Source organism: Vitis riparia, chromosome 1 (genome assembly GCF_004353265.1).
Source record: "Vitis riparia cultivar Riparia Gloire de Montpellier isolate 1030 chromosome 1, EGFV_Vit.rip_1.0, whole genome shotgun sequence".
NCBI classification, from domain to species: Eukaryota; Viridiplantae; Streptophyta; class Magnoliopsida; order Vitales; family Vitaceae; genus Vitis; species Vitis riparia.
The window spans coordinates 3375607-3400352 of NC_048431.1; the positions used below are offsets into that span (position 1 = coordinate 3375607).

Consider the following 24746-nt stretch of genomic DNA (forward strand, 5'->3'; position numbering starts at 1 on the left):
CAAATCCAACATGATAGCAACCACAGCTCAGCCATAGCACCACAAACCTTGAAAGAACCCAAACTTTTTTTGCTACTGAATGAAGCATCTGGAGATTAAGAACTATTTGAGAGTTTTCAAGGAGCTTGCTACTTAGGCTCATTCACACATCCAAAGTACCATACAAGACAAGCTTCTTTCAACCAATGTAAATAACAAACTTCCATTAATATCTCCAAGTGTATGGATATATAAAGGTTACAAACTTAATTATGTATGAACTTGTTAACATCAGTCTTCAATTATATTTTATACATCAATAAAACATTCAAAATGTGTAAATTGTCACTCCTGCTGCTTGCTCACATCCCATTTCCCATTTTGCTTGTGCTTTACCTATTGGCTATTTCCCACCTTTGCTGTAGCTATCTCGTAGTGTAACCGTACGATTGAAGACAAGTTTTTCAGAAGTGGAGTCCTTATCTACCACAAAATAACCTGAAACAAAAAGTTAAATAATCACACTTGAAAGCAAAATTATGATATTTAATCACTTTGATTTTCAAAGAAGAAATATATTCAAATTTATACATAATCGAAGTTTGGGGCGGTCATAGCAAAAGTTGATTAGAGGCTTTTCGAAAAACAGAAAGGGAAATTTAGTTCCCAAATAACAACATTGATGTGTGCATGCAACACCCTAAAAAGGTAATTGATTGACAAAGGGAAGTCTGTGAAAATGACTTTAGTACTCCCTTTCTATTAATTAGTAAAAAGATTGATGATGAAAAAAACAGAAACTATTAACCAATAACATGTCAAAGGACAGTTTTGCTGTCCACACTTCTTTCCTTAATTTAGCTCACAATTGTTTCCTTATTTCTCCATTTATTATTCTGTACAGTTAGCATACATTATTTGACAGATTATAGTTTATATGTATAAGGCTAGAATCATGCGGGAATTTATTTGTTTTTATTTGCTTTCCATGTATAGCATCCTTGTAAAGTCTATATATAATATACAAAACTCAAGGTCAAGGTATTCAGCCATTCACACAATATTTTGACATGGTATCAGAGTTTGTGTTCTGAACCTAGAGTTTACATGCTAGGTTTACACGCTTTCTAGTTTTTCTTTGGGTTTTCTCGGATTTAGCCCTAAGAGCTCTCGGATTTAGCCCTAGGGGCTCTCGGACTCTAGCCCAGCTTTTGGGTTCTTTTTCCTTTTTTTCTGGTGGTTGTGACAACACATCTGTGGTGTGATCTTGAAGTTTTCTTTGGGTTTCTTCGATTCTAAGCTCTTGGATATCTTCGATTATTTGGAGGTTTGTTATCAGATTTAGGCTCTTTGACGATTTTTTTTTTCCTAGGCTATTTCTGTCATCGTAATGTCTGGAGAATATTCTATTTTTTGTTTCAATGGCAAAAACTATCTTAGTTGAGAGTTTTAATTTAAGATGTTTGTGAAAAGTAAGAAGCAAGACAGAGTCTCTAAGTTATCTACGGAATCTGAGTACTGGGCGATGTCTCTTGCTTGTTCTAAAATCATTTGGCTTCGAGGTTTGCTTGCGGAGTTAGATTTTTCTGAGACCGATCCTACACCTCTACATGCCGATAATACAAGTGCTATTCTGATCACGGCCAATCCTGTCTATCATGAGCGCACAAAGCATATTGAAGTGGACTGTCACTCTATCCGTGCAGCCTTTGAAGCTCGTGTTATCACTCTTCCACATATTTCCACTAACTTACAAATTGCTGATATCTTCACCAAGGCTCTCCCTCGTCATCGACATTGCTTGCTAAGTAACAAATTGATGCTTGTTGATCAACCTGCATCAATTTGAGGGGGGCTGTCAAAGGACAGCTTTGCTGTCAAAGGACAGCTTTGCTGTCCACACTTCTTTCCTTATTTTAGCCCACAATTGTTTCCTTATTTCTCCATTTATTATTTTGTACAGTTAGCATACATTATTTGACAAATTATAGTTTACATGTATAGGGCTAGAATCATGCGGGAATTTATTTGTTTTTATTTGCTTTCCATGTATAGCATCCTTATAAAATCTATATATAATATACAAAACTCAAGGCCAAGGTATTCGGCCATTCACACAATATTTTGACATAACAATTCTGCAAAAGTTGGTCAAAAGTGATCATTCTTTCTAATCTTTAAAAACAAAAATCGATCCTCCTCTCCAAAAAGTTATACTCTACAAGTTTCATCTCTGAGATGTTTCAATTTTTTGTCAATTTAAGAACAATTCTCTAGAAATATTTCAAATCAATCCTTTCCTCCCAAAGTCTAGCCCCCCAACCTTCTTTGAAAATTAAATAACCATTTGACAACTTTACTTTGTAGCAAAACTCAACAAATAAATAACAACCTGAAGAATATTCCAAAGCAAGTATCCAAAACAGAAAACATCACTCCGATGATTTTCATGGATTACATTGTACATTGGGTCTACTATTTTTTGTACTGCAATAAAGGGTAAAATGCCCAAAAAAAATTGTAAATGAAATAAACTAATGGTACACTTAATTGTGTAGGGGTTTGGGGGAAAGAGTTCTCAAGTACTGATGCAATAACATTGAACTTCCAGCACTAAAGATTTTCTTGAGTTACAAAATGAGATTAAAAGATCAAGGAAGACCACAAAAAAGATTAAAAAAAAATCTTAATCATACCAAGGTTTCTAGGCATTCGTTTCTAAGCAATTTAGGTTCCCAAGCAATCTCAACTTGAGGGAATGTAATCACACCTTTCAAGAAGTTTATTCCTCACTAAAAACTTTCATAAATCCAATTTGACGAATTTGAAAAAATATATTTCCCAATTGAATTAGAAGCCAAAATAAATAGATATTTAACTAAGAAAACAATGAAAAAGAAAAAAGAAAAAAGAAAAAAATAAAAAAAATAACTCTGGGCTGCTAGTTTAGCCCATTTGAAAATTACTAAACTGCAAAAGATGCTTCCAAGTTGTTCTCCATCAAGTACATATAAACCAAACTTATAACTTTGCATTTAGGTAGTTTCCTCTTAGGGTTGAATAGATGAGAGTTCTAAGCATAACCTCTGAGGTTTTTTAACCTAACAAAGGAGTTAGAATTTCATATTGAGGTATGATGAACATTTTTCATGCTGGTACAGAAGTTCAAGCACATATTTTCATTTATCCTAAGCACCTCTATATCAGGCCATTCACACTTAGGAGTAATTTAGGAGTGTTCTAGTTCATGGTCTCTGGTGTTCTCCCTGTTTAAGAGTGTCATAGGTTCTTCTCTGAGCACCTAGAGACATCCTACACTGTTGGCACAATAGTTTCATGGATCAGAAATGCAAGGTGGTGTGTAAACTGGCTCCTTTAACTTTGTTTTGGATAATATGGAAGGAGAGGAGGAGATCCTTTGATCCTTCGAAGCAGTCAATGTGGGTTGTGAAGAACATGTTGCTTAAAACTCTTTTTGTGGGCTAAAAGTTTAGCAGTGGAGATCATTACTTTGTTAATAGTTTAGGGTTGTGTTGAAGCTGCTGGTTCATGGTTTTCTTTTCACTTTATAAGCATTCTGTGCCTTATGTACTCCCTTTATATTTGGGTCGCACCCCTCTGTTAGGCACTTACAATCTTTGCTTTGCCAGCTATAAAAGGATTCAAAATCTTTTCTTCTTATTTTATAAACCTTGTGTGCCTTATATACTTCTTCTCTACACAAAAACTCAGAGACAATCTTGCCTATCAAAACAAAATAAACACTAAAAAGAGGATTCAAAATTTACCAAGCCTTTCAAACTGAAATCTGTCCCCAACTGCAGCAGTTCGAAGTGAAGGCACAGCATATGCTCCAGGTACCACCACTTTGGACTCCGGGTTCAGATCAGCAAGCCAATTGTCCAGTTCAGCAGGATTCTAATATAATTTCAGAGAATGGGTAAAAACTCTGATGCTTCCAGTAAATGAGAAAAAAATAAACTTACTCTCAGAAAGGGAAGTGATTATCAACCTCAGAAAGGAAGAGTTTGTCAAACAGCCTCACTTCAACCTTAAGTGGATCAATCCCAGGAGAAGGTTCTGCAACCCAGTGAAGAACACCCTGCATAAAATAAAATAGAACAACACATAACCAGAATAAAAATTTGGAACTTTGAATGTGTCAACCATTTTAAAATAACTGAAAATTCAGCATAAATAAAAACCTTTGGCTTTGTCTTCTTTGAAGGATCAAACTCAGCCCGGACCTCAACAACAGTTTCTTTATCATCACTGAGGATAACTTCTGTGCACTTTATAGGGAAAGCATATCTGCGTGCATGAAGAAAATTCTCAATCTTCTGCTTTCTTATACTCAAGTAGATTGGAAATACAAATTTAAACTATAGATACCTGAGCAGGACAGATTTACCAGGAGCAAGCCCATAGTAATCTTTCGAATCTTTCATCCGAAAATCAGTGTGCTCAATGTACACAATATTAGAAAAGGGAACCTAAAGGAGGGGGAGAAAAATGCAAAATCACTCAGAAGTCTAAGGGATCCAACACTAACAGCAATATGTGATATAGGATCAGAACAGTATAGTGATCAAAATCGGAAAATAGCTTATCACAAACTAAGTAATTTTGTAACATCTATTTATAAAATTAAATAAATCAAAATCCAACTAAGAAACCTGGAGTCTAAATTATTTCAAAATTTATAAAACAGAGCTAAAAAAGAAATGTTCAATAGAAATGAACTTATTTTTTTAATAGAAGAAAAAAAATCTTGCAATTGATTCAAACTACACAAATCAGTGTTTTCCCTCAAAGAAAATAGAACTGCAATGTTAACTTAGAAATCCAAACCTTGTAAAAGGAAGATGAATCTTCTATTTGAGCATCAGGCCATTTCTTTGCATCAAGATCCATCATTGAACCATCTTCAAGGTTGGTAATAACAACCTGGAACCAGAGAAAGAATCCGTTGAGCACTAACAAAATGATTAGTGAACACAACTTCAAATGAGAGATGCACCTTGAGCGGATGTAGCACAACCATCGTGCGAGGTGCTGTTTTGTTTAGTTCTTCTCTTATATGAAACTCAAGGCGGTCCAAACGTATCGTACTACTATCACTGTGGCAAAAGGTAGCATTAATATCTATGACAAAAGCACATGTGGCATGATAAAATTTGATATTTTTTGAACTTTTGAATAAACACCACAAGGAATATATCGACCTTCTAGTGATTCCAATTCCTCGAACGAAAGCATTTATGGAGGTCGAAGTCACCCCTCTACGTCGTAAACCAGCTAATGTCATAAGACGAGGGTCATCCCAACCATCAACCCACCTTTCTGTCACCAAACGGTTCAACTACAAACAACAATGCTAGTCACAAACAATGGGAAAAAACATTTGCATGCAAGGGAATACATGTTTTCAAGCTTTTCATGCACAAGTGTTAAATACTTTGGTTCACCTTACGCTTTGACATCACTGTGTTAGTGACATTCAACCGTGAGTATTCCCAGACATAAGGTTGGTAAAGGCCAAGTGCATCTATCAACCAGTAGTATGAAGCACGGCGTGTTTCAAATTCGAGTGTACATAGCTGCATAAAATACACCGAAAGTTGAATAAATGACATCATATTACAAGTTCATTCAAATGCAAACTCAAAAGGAGCTTCACAAAACTGATTGTCAAGAATGTAATCGACAGTTTTGCACAAAATTCAGATATGGAATTTAGAGTTCGATTTTTGCAAGGAGATCAACTCATGAAACAAAAACAATCTAAGATCTGACCTCATAAGCCTAGGTCATTAACTGATCAGCCTGCACCCAAAGGAGCAGCTCAAGAGTGGAGATACTCATCTATCATATATTTCATTCAGTACAATAATGAAGGCTAACCAGCAATTTTTATAATCCAAATTGTTGACAAAATTGTAGAAGGTATTCAATCTATAAGACAAAAATACACCTAAAAATTTTGGAAAATGGAAAATTTTAAAATATACAAAAAAAAAAAAATTGAAAAAAAGAAAAGAAAAAGAAATTGTACTTGTTAAACAAAGTCTCAATCTGACACGGTAATAATGAGAAGAATCTCTTTTGTGTGTGTGTGTGGATAAGAACAAAAAAATGTAATTTGAATAAAAACATGTTCATAAAATAATAAAAAAAATCCTAATACTAAATATAAAGCCCGGGAACCACAGTGAGCAGTTAGCAGGACCTCAAAACCTGAAACCTCACATAAGGTAGAAGTAGGGAAGCTCACGTTTGAGTACATTGATCCAAAAGGAACAATAATGAAAATTGTGGTATAAGCCTGTCCATTCTATTTCACACTAAACACAAATATGGTTCAGTTATGAAGCCCTTCTACCTATTTGATCAAGTAAAAGAATCCAAACAAAAGTCACAAACTATACTTGAAAGGAAACTCTATTTGAAAACACTAATTTCTACACCTAACAATATATGAGGATGGGGATGGCACGGGCAATACCTGCAATGCATGATAAAATAAGTTCTTCGTATAAAGAATGGTCACAAAACTGCAAATAGTGCTCAAGGAAGGAAATCCAGAAACTTTAAGAGAAGAAAAGTTTCCTTTCCAGGATTTTATTCACCAAATATAATGCTTATGTATTCGATTGTTTTTGTTTTTTCCCCCTTTCTAAACCACTTGCATTTCAAGGCCATGAGGTCAAAAATGTTAAAACTCAGTTAACTAAAAATCTTCAACACTGAAATGTTAAACAGGACTTACTACAGTAAGCCAACAATAGGTAATGCTGATCATGGCATTTTGAGCCACATTTTAGAAAGCATGAGAACAACAATTGAATAGACAAGGAAATTCTTCTAATAGTAAACAATTCCTAGTCCCTAACTTTTGGGATAGACTTCTTACAATTGAGAAGCTAGTATAACCACTCTACAATAAAAATCATCCACTAGATGGAGATCCAAAAGAAAATGCTTATTAGAAACAAACTTACCAACCCTACTTCATCTAGTCAAGATGTCATATATTATCAGTGTTAGAATTGTAGCCCATATCAACTTGATATACATAGTTGGCTCATTGTCACCTATTAGATTAAGCTCAGGTCAATTGGGAGTCTAATGTAATAGTATAGCCTTGTTTTTGGGGAGGTGATGATTTCAACCTCATTGTTTGTTTAATTCCACCATTTATTGAGCTCACATGCAAACCTAGAGAACAGGCGGACCTATGTTTCTTGATTTTAATAGGAGTCCTTGCAAGCAGTGTAAAACAAGGTGTCAAGTCTAACAGCTTAAACTCTTAGGTCAATCAGTGGCTTAGGAATCAGTATAGGACAAGTAAAAAATAGTAAATAATACCAAAATTTTCATATCTGAGCCTATCCAGATATTGCTAATATATAATCAAGATCGATGTGTTAATGGTTTCTTTGAAAACCAGACTTGAAGGGATTTGCTTTCAATATAAAGAAATACATGAATAGGCATACTTTACAGCAATGGAAATGCAAACATGAGAAACATCTTGAAATATACAAGAAAAATCTTAGTAACAGAAGGAAACTTATCAAAGCAAGGAACATACCGAATGTGTAATATTTTCAAGAGAATCCACAATGCAATGAGAATAATCATAACTTGGATAAATACACCACTTCTCCCCTGAATGTGGATGAGGGGTAAACTGGACGAATAACAAAAATGTCAAACCCTTGAATAAAGAGTAGTACCTTGAATGTGAGCTACAACATGTTCAAAGGTTAGCACTTGCCTTGATACGATATGCAATGAGATCATACATATTATAATTATCACTCTGCATGTCTTGCTTCATTCTGAGTGTCGCTTTCCCTTCTTCAATCATTCCCCGTCTCATTTGATCAAAAAGTTCCAACGATTCTGCAATTGGTCTATCCCTCCAAGGACTGTTCATCTTCTTTTCCCTGTACTCTTTTATTTCTTCAGGAGTCTAGAAATGATATTTATTACCATCAGTAATCTTCAGTTAAACCAATACCAATGAGTACGAGGTAAACATGCTAAGACTAAAAAATTTCGCTTTCACATGCACCATTCTAATTCACATAAAAAATTGGAAATAACTCCACCACAACTTGGCTACATCATATCATGCAGTTATCATTATCAACCCATGCCAGATAAAGGTAGGGACTGGGCTCAAGAAATAGCATTAACTGAGCCCATGGCAAATTGTAATTTCTTGTACACCAATCTCATTTGTATCATGAATTGGAAAGTAGATAACTCCCCAATTTGATAGTATTGACTAACAAAGTGGGAACCAATCTACATTTCATATGAAATTAGTGGTTAGGCCCAAGAGTAAAGACTTGATGCTTCAGACTGAATTAATTGGAAGCAAGAGGAAAATAATTAAAAAATAAAGAAAATAAAAACAGAAAAAAGCTATAAACGGGCAAGTTTCTTTAAACTTCCAGAAAAATGATTTCGAGAGTTTAGACTCATAATAAAAAATCAACCTGATGATCAACATAGGCATGATTCCTTCGTATTAGCTCCACTGCTAGATCATACAAATCTTGGAAATAATCACTGGTGTAAGTAACCTGCACAATTTGAGAAATATCAAATGTTGTCTTGACAATTCTTAGTGCACCAATAAGGACTGAAAATGGCACCTTGAAAGGTTCCCAACCCATCCACCGGACAATTTCATCAATATGATCAATATATTCTTTCTTTTCAGCTTCAGGGTTTGTGTCATCATACCTAGCAGTGGAAAAGTCACAAACAAAAGCAATTTAAAACTTCTTTACTAATTTAGGCCCAGATTTCAAATGGAGTTCATTCAACTTTTCAATTTATAGACTTGAGTGACCTTGTTTGTGGCACAAGGCAAGATACAGCAGTCAGTTCCCATGTTTAAACTTATATATTAAAGAGATATCCTGCGGATAGGACTTGTTATAAGTTGATAAACCATAGAAGTATTAAGCTAAGAAAAAACTTAACTGAAAGTGTAGTCAAATTGATTAAAGTCTGCATCTAATGGAATCAAAACAATATATATTACAGCACCAACCATTCCTTCAAAATGGTTGTTGACTGAAAACCATTGTCCTAAACCATATTAAAGCATGATCAGCCCATCCTAACAGTTACAGTTAAGTCTGTTCCATCATAATACAATTATGAAAGAGGGAATTTTAAGTGTACATTTAGTTTGACACTAGAGTACTCAGTCCCATAATGTGTAAACTACAATCATAAGTGCAACTGTGCAAGGCTCCTGGTTATGATGCCCCAAAGTTACTCCCAGTGTTCATGATTGTTTCAGTTCTTGGTCTTCATCATTTCCTAGTTTCTAGATGATAAATCCCCCTTTTATACCCTTCCTTTCATTCAATAAATTTCATTTCTCATGACTATTGGGAGGTATGATATCTCTGCATCTAGAGTACCTCTCTAGTGGTGGATTATGCTTTTTATAAGCAACGATATTATATCAAACCAGGGAAGAAAACACAGAGGGGGACAAAGTGACCCACCTAAGCATACGCAAGACTTCAATGAAATAAATACAGGTCACCCCCAAAAGTGGCCCTACCACACCATAGCAAACCGATCATCAATGACTTCATAAAGGAAAAAAATCCCCCATAATAAATCATATCCTGGTAAGCTCCACTAGCCAAGAAGAACACTTCACCATTTCCCATCCAATCAATCCAAAGACATGACACTAGCATAATGGTCTGTCCAATGATGTAGTCATATCTCCATCTGTTTTTCTAGCCTAAGAATGATTTATTTAGATTAGGGCTGCAACTTGGGCGGGTTGGTTAGGTTGATGGCTAACCCGCCCAACCCAAATTAAGAAACAAGATCAATCCAACCCAACCTCTAACCTGAGGCACTTGACCCAAGCCCAACCCAACCTCATTTTTCTAAATTCAAGTTGCACTCGGGTTAGTCAAGTTAAACTTGAGTTGATCAGGTTAAACTTGGATTGATGGGGTTAGACTCAGGTTGTTTGGGTTCATTGAGTTGCAAGATTCAAAATTCATCCATAATGGTTTTTAAAAAGCTCTTTTTATACATATTTATACCAAAATTTAAATAATAAATAACACAAAATTTCAATATAACAATAAAAAGGTAAAAATAAACTTATATATATCCTTTTTTAATTATAATTTGATATTTTTTCTTTAAAATCTAAAAAGAAAATAAATATTATCATATAGGATAATAAACATTATAAATATTATAAAAAATATTAAATCGGGTTCGAGTTAGGCTTAGGTTGTCCGAACCTCGGCCCAAGCCCAACTTAAATTAAGCTCGGGTTGAGAAAACTTAACCCAAGCTCAACCCGAGTAATGAAAATGTTTGCTCAAGCCCACCCAAAAAATCATGTTGGGTTCAGGTTGGGTTGAGCTAACCTGTCCAAGTTGTACCCCTAATTTAGATCAAATATCAATAGAATAGGAATATTAGAAGAGGCTGCCATTTGCATTGATAGTCTTTCAAACATGAAAATGATACTTATTAATAATCCTAATGATAATGATAATAAAAAATAAAAATAAAAACCACATAAAACAAAAATATCTAAATGCTGGAATAAGGGGAAAATTTTTCAAGGACACTGGTTCTTTGTTCCAAAACTTGAGCTTCTAGTTTAAAGATTTGAAATCAAAGAACTTCTGTGAGATCTAAATGTTTTCACTGTTACAATAATATTTCTCCATATTTGCAGAACAATGCATTTGAAATAAGGAAAACAAATTAAGAAGACTAGAAAGATTCAAGACAAATCATATGCATCAGACACCAATAAAGTTAATAGCCTGCACATAAATCAAAGAAGATTATGAGAGCAATTCTTACCTCAGGTAGCAGCATCCATCCCGCTCTTTTGCCAGGCCAAAGCTAACAAACATTGCCTGTAAAATTGCCATTGGATTAAAGATTATTTTTGGTTCATCTTCATATAATTTATGACTACTAAAACAGATAATGGATCTAAAATTTTCATAATTAAATATAATGATTACCTTGGCATGACCAATATGCAGATACCCATTTGGCTCTGGTGGAAAGCGGGTAAAAACTCTCCCTCCTGTGGCTTTTAAATGTTTTTCAAGCATTTCCCTTGTGTTACAAACTCTCAACACCGGGCGATCACTAAAAAATATTTCAGTGTGAACCTGAGAATCCACTATGGAGTTAGGATCCATTTAATCATGTTCTTATATATAGCTTCAAGTATGGTGGAGCTGAAAGAGTTGTATATATCATGAAATATAGCAACAAGGAAAGGAAAATAGTATTAAAATAAAGTTCACAAACTAACTTTGATCCTTATATTAAAATCTTATGGAGAATCAAAACTGATTGTTGGTCAATAAGTTTACTCAAAGTCTTAAAAAACATCCAATAATAAGCATGTGTTATTACTAAGACAATAACACATTAATAACTTAACAGAATACCAAGTGTTGGACACAATTGATGAGCAGAACTTCTGAAGTTAGGATATAATAGACCCTTCCACGAGCCATAGCAGCAACATAACAATAACCTCAACTTCTAGTTATACAGTTAAATCATTTGGAATTGCAAGCATATTAAAATAGAAAGTATTTTATAATGAAGAGGCTTAAAAAATCAATATGTCAGCAAAAATATGAGTACTGATGCAAAAACTGAAAACCAGGTAGTAGAGTACCTTAAAATTCTCCTCTGGCTGGGGGAATATCAAAAATGGATTAAGCTCTTCTTCAGATGTTGGTGCTGGATGAGTATCCACAGCAATTGACTGATCCCATGGAAGTGAAAAAGAGAGAGAAAAATCTCAATCTATCTATCTAATAAAAAGGACAAGTATTTAAGAAACAAGAAAGTGAGTTCACCTCGCTTTTAGCTTGTTTTTCTTTCTTCTTTCTTGAAGGCTTTTCATCATCTGCTGCAGTCTTCTCACCAAGCAATCCGTATAATTTCACATCTATAAGTTGCTGTTCCAAAAACAGAGAAACACCAAGGCAAGCAAAGAAGAATGATAGGACCATTGTTTTAAAATAATTTATTAATTCACAAACTTATTTCAGATATTGAGAACAACGTGCAAATAGCCACCTTCACAATCTTTGGATCAGCCCAAGGGTGACTCTTGCGAACATGCCCAAATAAATCACCAACTAGAAATAAGACAAAATGATTGATTATCAAATTCAGAATCCAGTAAGTGAGTGGGGAAGGAAAAAAGGAGTGAGCAAAAAAAAAGAAAATAAACGATAGAAAGAGAAGGAAAGAAAGAACTGCAAAAATGAGGCAAGAATATTATTCCAATCCCCATGGATTATTCCAGTGAACTACAGAGAAAAATGAATTTTACCATAGGACAACAATAGGAAATTAAGCCCACAGGAGCTTCACAAATATACCACAAGACTCAGAAGAAACACAAGCTCAATATTATGAATGCACAATTTCAAAGTCTATTAAGATGCAGTTCTCAAAGGTATCTGGCACTTATAACTGAAGGAGATGCGACCTTTAGCAAATGTTACAAGAGGATGAGGAGGACATGAGGTCCAAACATATATATATATATATAATTAGAAAAAAAAATGATAAAAAGACAATCCATCTCTTTGGGTTAACCTATTTTAGAGAATCTGAAACACTTTGAGGCGCTTTTAAATGAGAAGGATCACAATCATGGATGATTAAGATCCTTTATCATTTACATTTTTACATCCAACTGAACTTTAGACTATCAAGATCTTGAATCACCTATTTTAACTACATGATAATTGAAGCATTTGTAACTTTTCTAAACTAGTCTATAATTCAGAAGAGTAAATATGGCAACACCATAACAAATCACTAAAACAACTTCATCCATTTTCTGCAACTTAAACATTGCAAAAGGTAAGTCATTGTAAATTATCATGATGGCGTTTGCAATTTAAATTTTCTAACAAGGAAAGTGGACAAGTTACAAAACTCTCTCCCAATCTCATGTTAGATTTTCGTCCTGCTCAACATCCACTCAAATATGACAGGCAGACAATGCATATGGCAGTCCTCATGCCTCCCATCTCAGAATCACCAAGTCCAAGGTCACACACAGCTATGCTAATCCCTCGATTGGATAATTTGGCCCTTCAAAGAGAGCATTTCCAACTTCAATAGCATACAGCCCTTTAAGCCTTGAAGGTTCTAAGATCAATATTTTGACATCCCCACAAGCACCAAATGTAAACTCAGTACCTAACTCCTATACCTATGACACAGAACATACAACCTTACAACTCAATTCAGTGCAACTATCTACATAAAAAAATTTAATAGCAATTCAAAGATTGCTGCAAATACTTACTAAATATGCAACAGTTTTGAAAGACAACCAGACATAGACATGAAAAAATTATACAATTGACTCCCTAGCTTCTTGATTTTTATATGGTTATCAAAGTTGTATTATACAGATGCAACTGCTAGGTTTGATTGCAATAAAATATACAATATTATATATATGGGCACATCATTAGTTCATAGTCACTTTGCATTCTGTTTTTCTGATATTAATGAATTTCTTAAATACTCAACCAGAAAATAATTAAATTAAAAAAAGAGAGCCTTTTTATAGGAACTAAGGAACATGATAGTCTCAAATTTTATGCCCAACAAGGAACTTTATGACCAAGAAAACACTAACCATTTGTTCGGTAACGTTGCCCCAAAATCACATTCTTGTTCTCCTCAAAAATCTCATTAACAGTGCGTTCAATATCTTCAATAGGAACATCGATACCTGCTTGCAAGTACAATATATTTGTCAACTAATATTTCTCTAGATAGGAAATTGAGGAACTGGAGAAATGAAAGAAAAATTCAAACTAGCAGCAGGGAAATGCTGATGGCAGTAAATACAAAGTTTAAGCAAAAACGGCATATGGTTGCCCAACTTGGGACTCCTATGCAGAAAATGCCAAAAAATAAATTGTAGAACACAAGCCAAGACCTCATGATAATAAATCTGACGTTAAACTTGGACAACTATTTATATATGATGTTCCATCAAGGGTTAAAGGAGGATTGAATTGCCATAGCAATGATGAAAATATTCCATATTTGCATGGACCTTTTACCATAACAGCTTATTCAAATCTATCAAAAATCCAGATTTTTCTTCATTTAAAAAGGAAAAGGAAGCAAAGGGATAGCTTTAAACATGTACAACTTAATTCCATAAAAAGAAACAAGAAATTAAAGACATGTTAAACAAGGAAGAAGAATTGAACATACATGCAAATATATGTGTATAGTATAGTATAGTATAGTATATATATATATATATATATATATATATATAGAGAGAGAGAGAGAGAGAGAGAGATGCCTATTTATGGTATCCTAAATTTTATGAAAAATTAGGGAACAATGAGAATTAGTAAAATAGCTTGCTAGCCAATTCCTAACAAATATCTCTCCCATTTAGCATAATCCAAATCATAAATATTTCTATTCATTTCTTCTATTCCCTTTCCCCCCTTCATTTCACACAAACCAAATGGATATTTAAATATAAGTTTTCCTTCTTTTCCCTGCAAATCCCAGGTTTAAAGCATGATGAAAAAAAGGAACAAAAAGCAAAGTGAACCAGCATAGAAATAGAAAAAGAAGATACAATTATTTTTTGGGTTTAAATTTTACAAATATATATATATATATATATATATATATATATATATATATATATATATATATATATATATATGTATATGTATATATATATAAATATGTATGTATGTCAAAATTTAGGAATAGAAAATTTTTTTAAAAGGAAAATTAGGATAGATGTAGTAGAATAAGCACCAAACAAAAAAAGGTGGGCACAACCCATTTACACAAAATCCATAGAGGCAGCACACAAATAGAGCAGAAAAGAAAAGCCTAGCAAAATTTAGGAATAGTAAATTTTGAAAAATAAAAACAATACTTTCTCCCAGTATCGAGGTTTAGAACCTTGTTTGACTTTGTCAAGAGTGCACCAGGTTAGAGGATAATAACAGGAGTTCTAAAAATTCATGTTATGATTATGGAGATATGAAAAAGGTTGACAAAGGTGGCTGGGATTAGGTAAGACACTACACAAATTAAAATGAAATCAAAGTAAACTACAATAATGCTAATTATTAATTATTAGCAACACAAAAAACCCTTGAATCTCAGTAAAGTACCCAAGAAAAACAAAATCTTCCAAAATGAACTTTTATCCACCAAAATGTACAGATAACTAATCATGTTATCATACCAACACCACATGATTCTTCAAATTCTTTTAACTCAAAGTTCTCTGAACCAATGCTTGAATAAATTGAAAATGCTGCTTCTAACTGGGCTGGAGTTTTAATCTGCAAAAATAGAACTGCATAAGAATACTTCAACGCCAAAATAGGATTTTGAGTTTGCAAAAGTATAACAGTATAAGACTATTTTATCACCAATTTAAGTTAAATCATCTCCCTTGGATTTCCAAAGAGATGTGATTAATTATAGAACCCAAGTGCAATACCAACTAATCATGTTAAATCATGAAAATAAAGATTAAATTCCTGCATAACATTTAAAATAGATAATTGTAAAAGAACATTGTAAATTAAGAGCCTATGAAGATTGTTCAAACCTTTGATGAGACAATATATTGCAAAAGAGTTGGACGATGCACAAGGGCATTTGCTGGAAATTTTGTAGCAACCTGTCACACAAAAGGTAAGCACTGGAGGACAGAGAGACAAGAACCTTTGGCAAGCATTATTTATTAGTCATTTCTACTGTAAATTTTCATCATAAGAAAAGGGAAAATTTTGATAAGTTTTGCTAAAACTAACTGAAGAAGATAAAGTTTCATAAAGCTTCCAGTTCTAGCTGCAAATGGAAAAGCTAGGAAAATATTTCCTTTCTCAGGTAAATGTTGCCAAACCGTTTTATTTCAAAATGTTTAATTAACTAACTGTGTACAGAAGATTTCCAACTGTACGATTGCATCCATTAGTGAGCGCTGCCTGAAAACAGAAAAGGGAAAAACATAAATATGAAATATGAAAACATACACACACATAAAGTGCGAAACAAGAATAATCTTAAACATAGAAGACGATCGAAGTTTGAATTTGGTCAGCCAGAAAAAGGATAAAGTGAAATAGGACGTTTTTTCAGTTGTTTAGCTGCTAAAAGACGAAACACGAAAAATAATTGTCCAATTCTTTGATGAGTTTAGTTATTTCCTCTCCAGGAAACAATACAACGGAGCAATGTCCTTTCACAATGGTTTCTTGGTAACCAAACAGAGGTCAACGAAAATTCTGAAACCAAATGCTGACTATTGACTTCAAATTAGCGATTGCATGCGATGAAAAGAGTAGGTATTAAAAGTGGAGTACCTCGTGAATCACAGCCGTCAAATTTGCGGTGACCTTATTATTGGCGATGGTGTTCTTTGCAGTCCTCTCATCTAAACCAATCTTGAGAAACAGGTCCAGAGGCTTCTCTGAGTTGTCGTCCTCAACCACCATTTTTGGAACCCTAGGAAAACTAGAATCAGAAGGGCGTTAAGAAGGGAATGAAGAAGCGTTGCGCGTTTCCTTGGCAGAATATTTTCCTCGGATATGGATACTTAGAGATATTTAATTTTTAGTTATGGAAACATCTTTCCCTGGAGGCTGGAGAAGACTGAGGAATCTGATGCCAGCTTGCGTGGGAATGGAATCTGAATCTCCTTTGTCTTATTAAGGAAGTTGCGCCAATGGGACCCAGCTCAGCCCAGAGCCTGGACTCCGACTTTGCTTGGCTGACCCGGTGAAGCCTACTTGGAGAGGAAGTTACAACTTCCATCTTACATGGCGGGCGTGAGTTTTGACCTTCGCTCATTCAATCTTCTAAATAACACTTTGACAGCCACCATTTTCAATGATAAGCAAAATCTAATTGTTTTTAGTATCAGGTCGCTACATAAATTTAAATTTTTGTTTTGTATTATTTAGATAGAGTCGACATTAATATAGAAGTTTCTTTTGGATTACACAGCATTGAACCTGTGGTATGCTCATTTGCTATTCCCTTTCCTGTTGATTTCAGTATTCGAAAACTTGCCTTCGAGTCCTTGTCGCCCATTTCAAAGAACTGTGGTCACAAAATTTAAAGCTACAGGACAAGCAAAGGTTGTGAATTGTGACGGCAGAACTTGGCTTTTGCCCTTTCTTTTTTCTCTCTCTCTCTCTATTTTTGAATTTATTACAAATACAAATCACAAGTTACGAAAGACCCTACTGTTGACTCCAGCCCTATACAATTGTAACTCCATGGATGAAGCCGCTATCCTAATCTCCATATTGGCAGGCACAAAGAGAACCGAACCCTCTCCAATCACATGTTCTCCAGCAAACCCTGCATGAATTGTTCCCTTCCCAGCCATGATTAGAAATGGTGAATGGTCCTGGGACGGATGGAAAGACCACTGATGCAGCCTGAGGAAGAATACAGCAATCAACTTCAAATTCATCAAAGGGTGGGAGGTTTCGTTTGGTGTATGGGTTCATGGAAACTCCAACCAGAATTTCAGGAAACCCCTGCAAAATATCATTATAGAGATTTTAGCGCACACAGCTCGTACACTAGCAAGTAACAAACTCTTCGGCTGGGAGATGGCTTTGACTTTCTGTTTTTATAATATCAATGACGATGGAAAAGCATTCAGCACTGATGATTTGATGCCAAAGAAAAAGCTAACCACAATATCTTAATGCACTCAGTGGGATACTAATATAGTTCAAATGCGCATGCAACTGCATATGTGCCCTTCTTTTAAAGGATCTACACAAGATCAGGGGGGTGATCAATGTGACTATGGGAAACAATTGAAATGAACTAAAATGCCCTGAAAAGTAGCAGTGACCACCTTATATTATGCTCCCCTTGGGCTATCAATTCTGGCGTTTGTAAAGAAACAAGGGTAAGCAAAAGAAAATGTCAAATGCAAGATAAGAAACTATCATGTGTTTTATCAGACATTCATCGCAGCAGACATGCACGCAAACTGAAAAGGCTAGTGGTCTGCTATGTTCACATTCTATGCTATTGACAAATTCCGGCTCGCTCAAATATGAGACCTAATTTCTCAAGTACAAAGCTCTTGATGGTGCCTTGGTCCCTTATTCCTTGACAACTAACACTTTAGAATGTAAGAAGACACAGGTCAAGATCCACAAGAACACCAAAACAGCGGTATGACAAACTCTTTCTAAAGATTAGTGCAAGTATCTAAAATTTTGTGATCTATATTATCCTGTCGAAAATTTGAATATGTTTCTATTTGATCAAAAAGCAGAAAAGTTTTCTTTGGGGAAGATTTCCACCCTTATACGCCTTTAGGTTTGTCTCCTTCATTTCGAGTGTTCTGCCGAATGCTCAAATATATGTACATTGATGAGGCTACTTTAATAAAAAGAAGAAAATGATGAACATCAAATCTTGGATGGCAAGAAAATATAGAAAAGACACTCATTCCAAATGAGCAAAGAGGAAGCAACATAAAAGATCTAGAGTGAATCATTGTGTTTTGAATAGGGCAAAGGTATCCTTACCTGTTGGTATGTGAGCATAGAAAAAAGTGTTCGGATATCCCGGTGTTTAGAGGTAAGGCCAGCACGAATGACATTGTCCGAGGTTGCCATGCATTCAATACATTCACCAGGGATGTATGCATTAGGTTCATTTGCCCCTAGATACAATGCTTCACCACAGTTTAGTTTCACATAGTTTAGAAATAGTGATGCTATGACACCCACATCGGTGGGATATTGACCCTCCAATCTCAGCACCAACTGTTATGTATCTGTTAGCTTCCTTGTCTGATTAGGTGAAGCACAAAACAGGAAAATCAAAAGAAAGCCTAGTAATGCAATCAACAAGGAGTAAGAACAGAAATTTCAATTAAACAGGTGATTATATAAGAGAACAGAAAACAAGGAGTAAGAACTTGTATCAATCCAACAAGGTACAAGGGAGTATAAATTATAGGTGTATGCTTGTATTGATATAAGATAGCATCTGAGGAAGGAATCCTTAAGGTGCTGGTAGGACAGGTCTAATAAGCAGAAAGGGTTTTAAGTTCCCTTCCTTTGGTGTAAATACCAACTACCTCTCATTAAAACTCACCTTCTCCACACACAAAAGTTAAATAACTTACCATCTTCTATGACTAACTTGTATATACACATGCATGGCATGTGCCATATCATCATATGTCAGCTTTATAATATGGGTGCTCCTGGATGTCCCTTAAATATATATTCTAGGCACATTTGGGCAGTTTAATTATGTAGCTAGAAACTAGGTAGATTATGATTATACCCCAGTAGAGGGATATCTTTTTTTTTAATTACAAGTAATCCTCATCAAGCATAATCTTCTTCTGAAGTAATAGCAATTTACACAGAAAATTAAAATTCACGGAAATTATTTTAAACTACCTCCTTTTCCATATTCAGACGCGGTTTTATTTTGAATATCAGTTCAGATATTGTATCTTTATTTGATGACATCAATTGAGTGAAGATAAACTCTAAAACTGCTTTCACTTTTTCTTCCCCCACATGTTCATTGGGACGTAACACTTGCTCCGCATCTGCCTTCCCAATCAATTCTACAATCTCAGGGACACCACAAAGCACATCCTTAAGCTCCTGACAAATGAAATAGCAATGACTAACAGACTGAATCACAATAAGACAGAAATTCAGACAGAACAATATCAGTGTAATTTTTCTGGTTTTTCCCCACTTCTATTTTGTGTTCATATTGTTTCACATAAAAGCCTGCAAATTTATAGGTTTACTACTTTGATGCCCTTCATCAAGTTATGGCTCCAAATCAAGGAATGTAATCAAAATTCACAGAGGGAAAGAAAGAGAGGAACCCATTTCACTACCATGTGATGTAAATCTGCAATCTATACCAATGATGTGGAATGAAATGGAGGGGAAATGAACGCAAGCACCTCTCAATCATACACTTGAAGAATTCCATGGCTCTAATGATTATTAGTTTCTATTACATTCTAAAGCACTCAAAATAAACTTCCTCTCACCCTTTAGTTAGTCTTTCTATGAACGAAATTCTGCAACAAATCATTTCTAATAAGGGAAGTTATCATAGACCCCAACACACCCCCCACCCAAAATAAATAAATAAATAAAGGAGTGCATTACCTTGAGACCAATAAACCCATACAGGGCCTCAAACTCTGTAAGTGCCAAGGCCATTTCAGGCTTGTGATTACCATCCTTATAAATATTTGGCTGCATGCAGAGTCTCTGCCAATTCTTTATCTGGGTGAGCCTGCATTGATAAAGCCTTTCCAACCGAACGCACCTAAACTTGTCACAGAATCAAAGAGCTCATGTTAATGGAATTAGATTTAAGCACTCCGGGCCCCAAATCCAACAAAATAATCGTATCAACATTTCTGAAATCCAAATCAAACTGAAGTATATAGTCTCCAAAAACCTCCTTTTTTTCTAGGGTCACAAACAAAATCAGAGAAACAAAACAAAAGCGATTACGAACACAAATCCAGATTCAAACACAGACCTTGAACAAGAAAGGAAGATTACAGCCCCACTTGTTCAAAACCTCATTGCCGAGCACATTGGGGTTCCGGGAGATCCACGACTTGAGAGTCACAGCCTCCCCACATTCACGGGCTCCATTGACAAATGAGGGTCCAGATTCATGGGTTCCGGTCCAGATTCATGGGTTCCGATCCAGAACTCAGCGTATGGCTTATCTGGGTCGATAATACCGGACCCAGAATTCAGAGAAAACAACCTCCCAACTTGTGAGTTTTCACCAACAATGCCCCAATCGTAGTTCTGAACTGAACACCTCAACCTCAAGAGGCGGTGGTTCTTTGAATTTGAATTGCATTCCTCCATGTGTTCATGTCTGCAGCGTTTGAGAAGACAATGAGTCCCAAAAGACCAATGATTCTGGTTCCGGGAAGAGAGAAGGAGAAGTGGTATGAGGGTTTTGTCGGTTGCATGTTACATTGTGGAGGTTTTCTGGTTTCTAGTGGGTCGGATCTGGTCCAGCTGAACGTGACATAGAGGATGACGGACAACACATCATCTCCACCGTTACAGCTGGATGTCTTTGAAGATCTTAATCTATAAGGACCAACCATAAAATTTTGATCACGCTGTAAAATTACAGAGGCACCAATCAAATATCAAACTTCTTTTGTGAATTCATATTCATCCCAACATCACATACTCCCATTATGAATTATTCAAATGATTTTGTTACAACCTTCTCCCATTTTTCACACTTCCATCAGTCTGTTACAACAATAATCATAATTGTCTCTGTACTCATCCCAATAGTTTTATTAAAAAAAAATTATTTTATAACTTTATTTTAATTCATAAAAATTAAAAATTCAAATAAAAAAATATATCACTTCTTACATAAGCTTCATTTTAGCTTATACCATAAGCTATTTCATATTTAATAAAATATATATAATATTAATATTATTTTTCAAGACTTTGATTTAAGTTTCATACAAATTAAAAACAATTTTTTTTGGCAAATACAATCTTCTTAAAGGTCTTTCAAAACGAATATGACCTGAATCGATGGGCCTATGTTCATTTAAAACTTGGAAGGAACCAGAGCTTATCTTACAGTAGGCGTAGAGACCATTGTTAGAACAAGCAGTTACACTGTGTAGGATAACGCTGCCTTAAGTACGGACTTGGATATACCATGAAGCCTAGAACAGCCTTTAGTTGGCGCAACCCTGTCCATTTCCCCATTGCTGGGACATCATGCCTGCCTCCAGCAGTAGCAGCAGGAGTCATTTTCAACCGCCAGAACGGTGTGATGAAAAGCAATCTCTGTCTACCATGAGTATGACCTTGTTACAGGTTCCATCATAACCTCACTTCTAAAATAATGCTAACCAAAACCATTGACTATGGAAAGAAAAAAATTTCCGAGGATAGGAGTGGAAGGAGGAGGATCCATAAATACAAAATATAGGAGGATGCCAAATGAGGGGTGCAGAGCAATGTGATGAGGGGTTCACGTAACATGTTGTGCCGAGGAATGAACACTACCAAAGAAGTGCTGTGACAGACTGACATGACTGCATGTCAGTCCTTCCTTGTTAGTACACCATGTGGGATGCGTTTTGGATCTCATATATTCACTAAAAAAGGCCTCTGTCCAGATTGTCCACTTGGCAAACCAGTGCAATAATGACATTATTAATAATATCGAGAAAAGGGGGAGAATAAGGTAAGGTTTGAGTTAGACATAGCAATAGTGAACTTGGTTTATCAATTATTATCCACCCGTTGCTCCTTTTTTACGAGTTACCACATGTTCTCCTAAATCACATGTTTCTATGTGGAAATATTTATGTCCCACATTCCCATCTTCACTGTTTGTACTTACTTTCTAAGTTTCATCTGTATCAGTATCAGTAACACGCCTATTTATATAGGTGAGAGAAAGAGGTGGCAGTGGGGGGAGAAGCCAGAAGTGAGAACGGTCCAGCCAAATCCAATCTACATGCGGACCGTGATCATACGGGTGGCTGCCGCCAAAGTATTTATGCCGCATTTTCTAAAGCAAAAGCTTTGCGTACATAGAAGATCCTTTTTTTTTTCTAGCCTTTCGGTGCTTGAATTCAATTCCTCTCCCTCTTTCTTTTCCTTTTGCCTCTTCTTTTCCTGATCACTCTTAGAATAATGGAATCTGAGTGTTTCAATTCTGCTTCAATTCCCACCAGATGTTATTATCGACATTGGAGGAATCTCTAAGCTCGCACAGTAAAGGAAAAAAAAAAAAAAAGGCAAAGCCTGCTGTTTCTTACCTTTTCTTCCAAACGTTCTATTATTGAGTTTGAATCTCCAATTTTGGTCTTAATTTCTTGCCTCTCTTCAGGCAATTTCCGCAATGGCCATTGATGTCTGTTCTGAGATCTCCAGCGTTGGGATCAGTCCCAGAATCTCATTCTCTCATGATCTCAACCAAAACGACGTCGTGCCAATCGACCACTATCATCGCCGATTGGATGCCTCTCTTCTAGATTCCGCCTCCGATTTCGATTTCTGCATCGGTGATAGTGTCGTGCAAGAACCTTCCACCGCCGATGAGCTTTTCTCCGATGGTAAGATCCTTCCAGTCGAAATTAAGAAGAAGCTCGTTACAATGGAGCAACTCCGGCAAGTTGAGGCCGTTCAGTCGCGTCCTCAGCGTCCTCTTCCTCCTCCTACGACGGAGACCGCCAAGAAGATGAGATTAAAAGAATTCTTATCCGTAGGTTTTGATGAAGAAGAGAAGCCTGCATCCAAGTCCTTCTGGCAGTTCAGACGAAGCAGTAGTCTCAATTGTGACACCAGTCGGAACAGGAGCTTAATTCGGTCGTTACAGTTTCTGTCGCGAAGCAATTCGACCGGTTCAGTACCGAATCCAAAACAAACAATGCTTCAGAAGGAAAATCAGAGGCAAAACTCTCAGAAGCAACCCCCTTCCAGGTCGCCATTGTCGTCTTCCACTACATATTATTCTTATCCTTCCTCTCAGAAGCCTCCGCAGAAGAAGAATTTCAGATCTTACGGCGATGGTGTACGGATTAGTCCTGTCCTGAATCTTCCACCTCCATACATTTCCAGAGCAACTGTGGGTCTGTTTGGATTTGGTTCACTATTCTGTAATGGCAAGGATAAAAAGAAGAAGAAATGATTTAAATTATGTTTTCCGTCGTGCGTGAATCTTCAAGTACAGATCTCATGGTTTCAGCTTCATGTGTATATGGCTAGTGAATTATTATGTTATCAAACTCTGTATGCCTGAAATTTCAAGTGAGGTGAAAGTTTTCAGAAATCTCAGAAAAATGAAATGAAATGTGGTTTATCATGGTGATTATGGAGAGTGAATTCCACAGTGGATGGTAAATTTTCATGCATATCAATATGTCACAGGCCAAGGAGACAGAACAACAAGGTACCCTTCTTTCATGGCTATCCCATCCTTTATTTCTTTTCCTCTTTTCATTGTTTTTTCTTTATCTTAATAATTAAACGTGGCTGTCTTTTGTCCTTTTGAATTTTGAAGCCTTTTTTCGGTCATCTTTGCTCATACCATTATAAATATATTCGTTGATTTGGGTTCCTCTAATTTTCTTCTTTTTGTTTTTATCCTGCGACATTAAGACAAAAGAATTGGATCAAAGGAGTGGGTTTTAGGGAAAGAAGTAAATGATTATGGGGTCCCTCTTAACTTTTAGTTTCCTTGGTTTATTAAACTATTTGTCTCTCTCTTTTGCTTTTCCAACCACTCTAACGTGACCTATCTCTTGGATTCCCAATCTTTTATTACATGACACATTCTATGAAGCTATACCTTTTATCTTCTTCTTTTTTTTAAATAAATATATATAGGAATTTGGTGAAGAACCCTTTCACTTTTTAGTCATCCATAACGACTTCTTTTATTATTTGAAGAAATTTTGCCAATTGCCATGATACCTTCCTTAAGATTTGACCAATATATGAAAATTGTGTTGCACTGGTTTTAAAAAAAAAAGGTATGACCACTTCCCCAACAAATTGGCAAATTCAATTCATGTCAGATTTTGTGTTGGGAGAGGGATAGGGAGGGATATATGGCTATGTCCTATGTGACATGACTTG

The 24746-nt window shown here is 35.6% G+C and overlaps 2 protein-coding genes and 1 pseudogene across 2 annotated transcripts; 1 reads left to right on the top strand and 2 right to left on the bottom strand.

The window, feature by feature from the left end:
• Positions 1-173: 173 nt before the first annotated feature.
• LOC117917392 (glutamine--tRNA ligase, cytoplasmic-like) lies at positions 174-17083 on the bottom strand. Its single transcript, XM_034833660.1, has 23 exons — positions 16428-17083; positions 15999-16049; positions 15671-15742; positions 15299-15398; positions 13700-13795; positions 12112-12173; positions 11889-11990; positions 11705-11794; positions 11031-11183; positions 10864-10919; positions 8649-8739; positions 8490-8576; positions 7760-7957; positions 7574-7672; positions 5448-5579; positions 5205-5341; positions 5000-5099; positions 4831-4926; positions 4372-4472; positions 4185-4290; positions 3992-4081; positions 3768-3897; positions 174-477 (listed from the first exon to the last, which is right to left on the bottom strand). Exons 1-23 carry the CDS (start codon positions 16557-16559, stop codon positions 383-385), a joined length of 2376 nt encoding a protein of 791 aa, XP_034689551.1. The 5' UTR covers positions 16560-17083; the 3' UTR covers positions 174-382.
• Positions 17084-17180: 97 nt separating this feature from the next.
• LOC117917401 lies at positions 17181-20999 on the bottom strand (annotated as a pseudogene).
• Positions 21000-22545: 1546 nt separating this feature from the next.
• Positions 22546-24219, top strand: LOC117911768. The gene has a single exon (XM_034826194.1). The coding sequence runs from the start codon at positions 23008-23010 to the stop codon at positions 23794-23796; it is 789 nt and encodes a 262-aa protein (XP_034682085.1). The 5' UTR covers positions 22546-23007; the 3' UTR covers positions 23797-24219.
• The last annotated feature ends 527 nt before the right edge of the window (positions 24220-24746 follow it).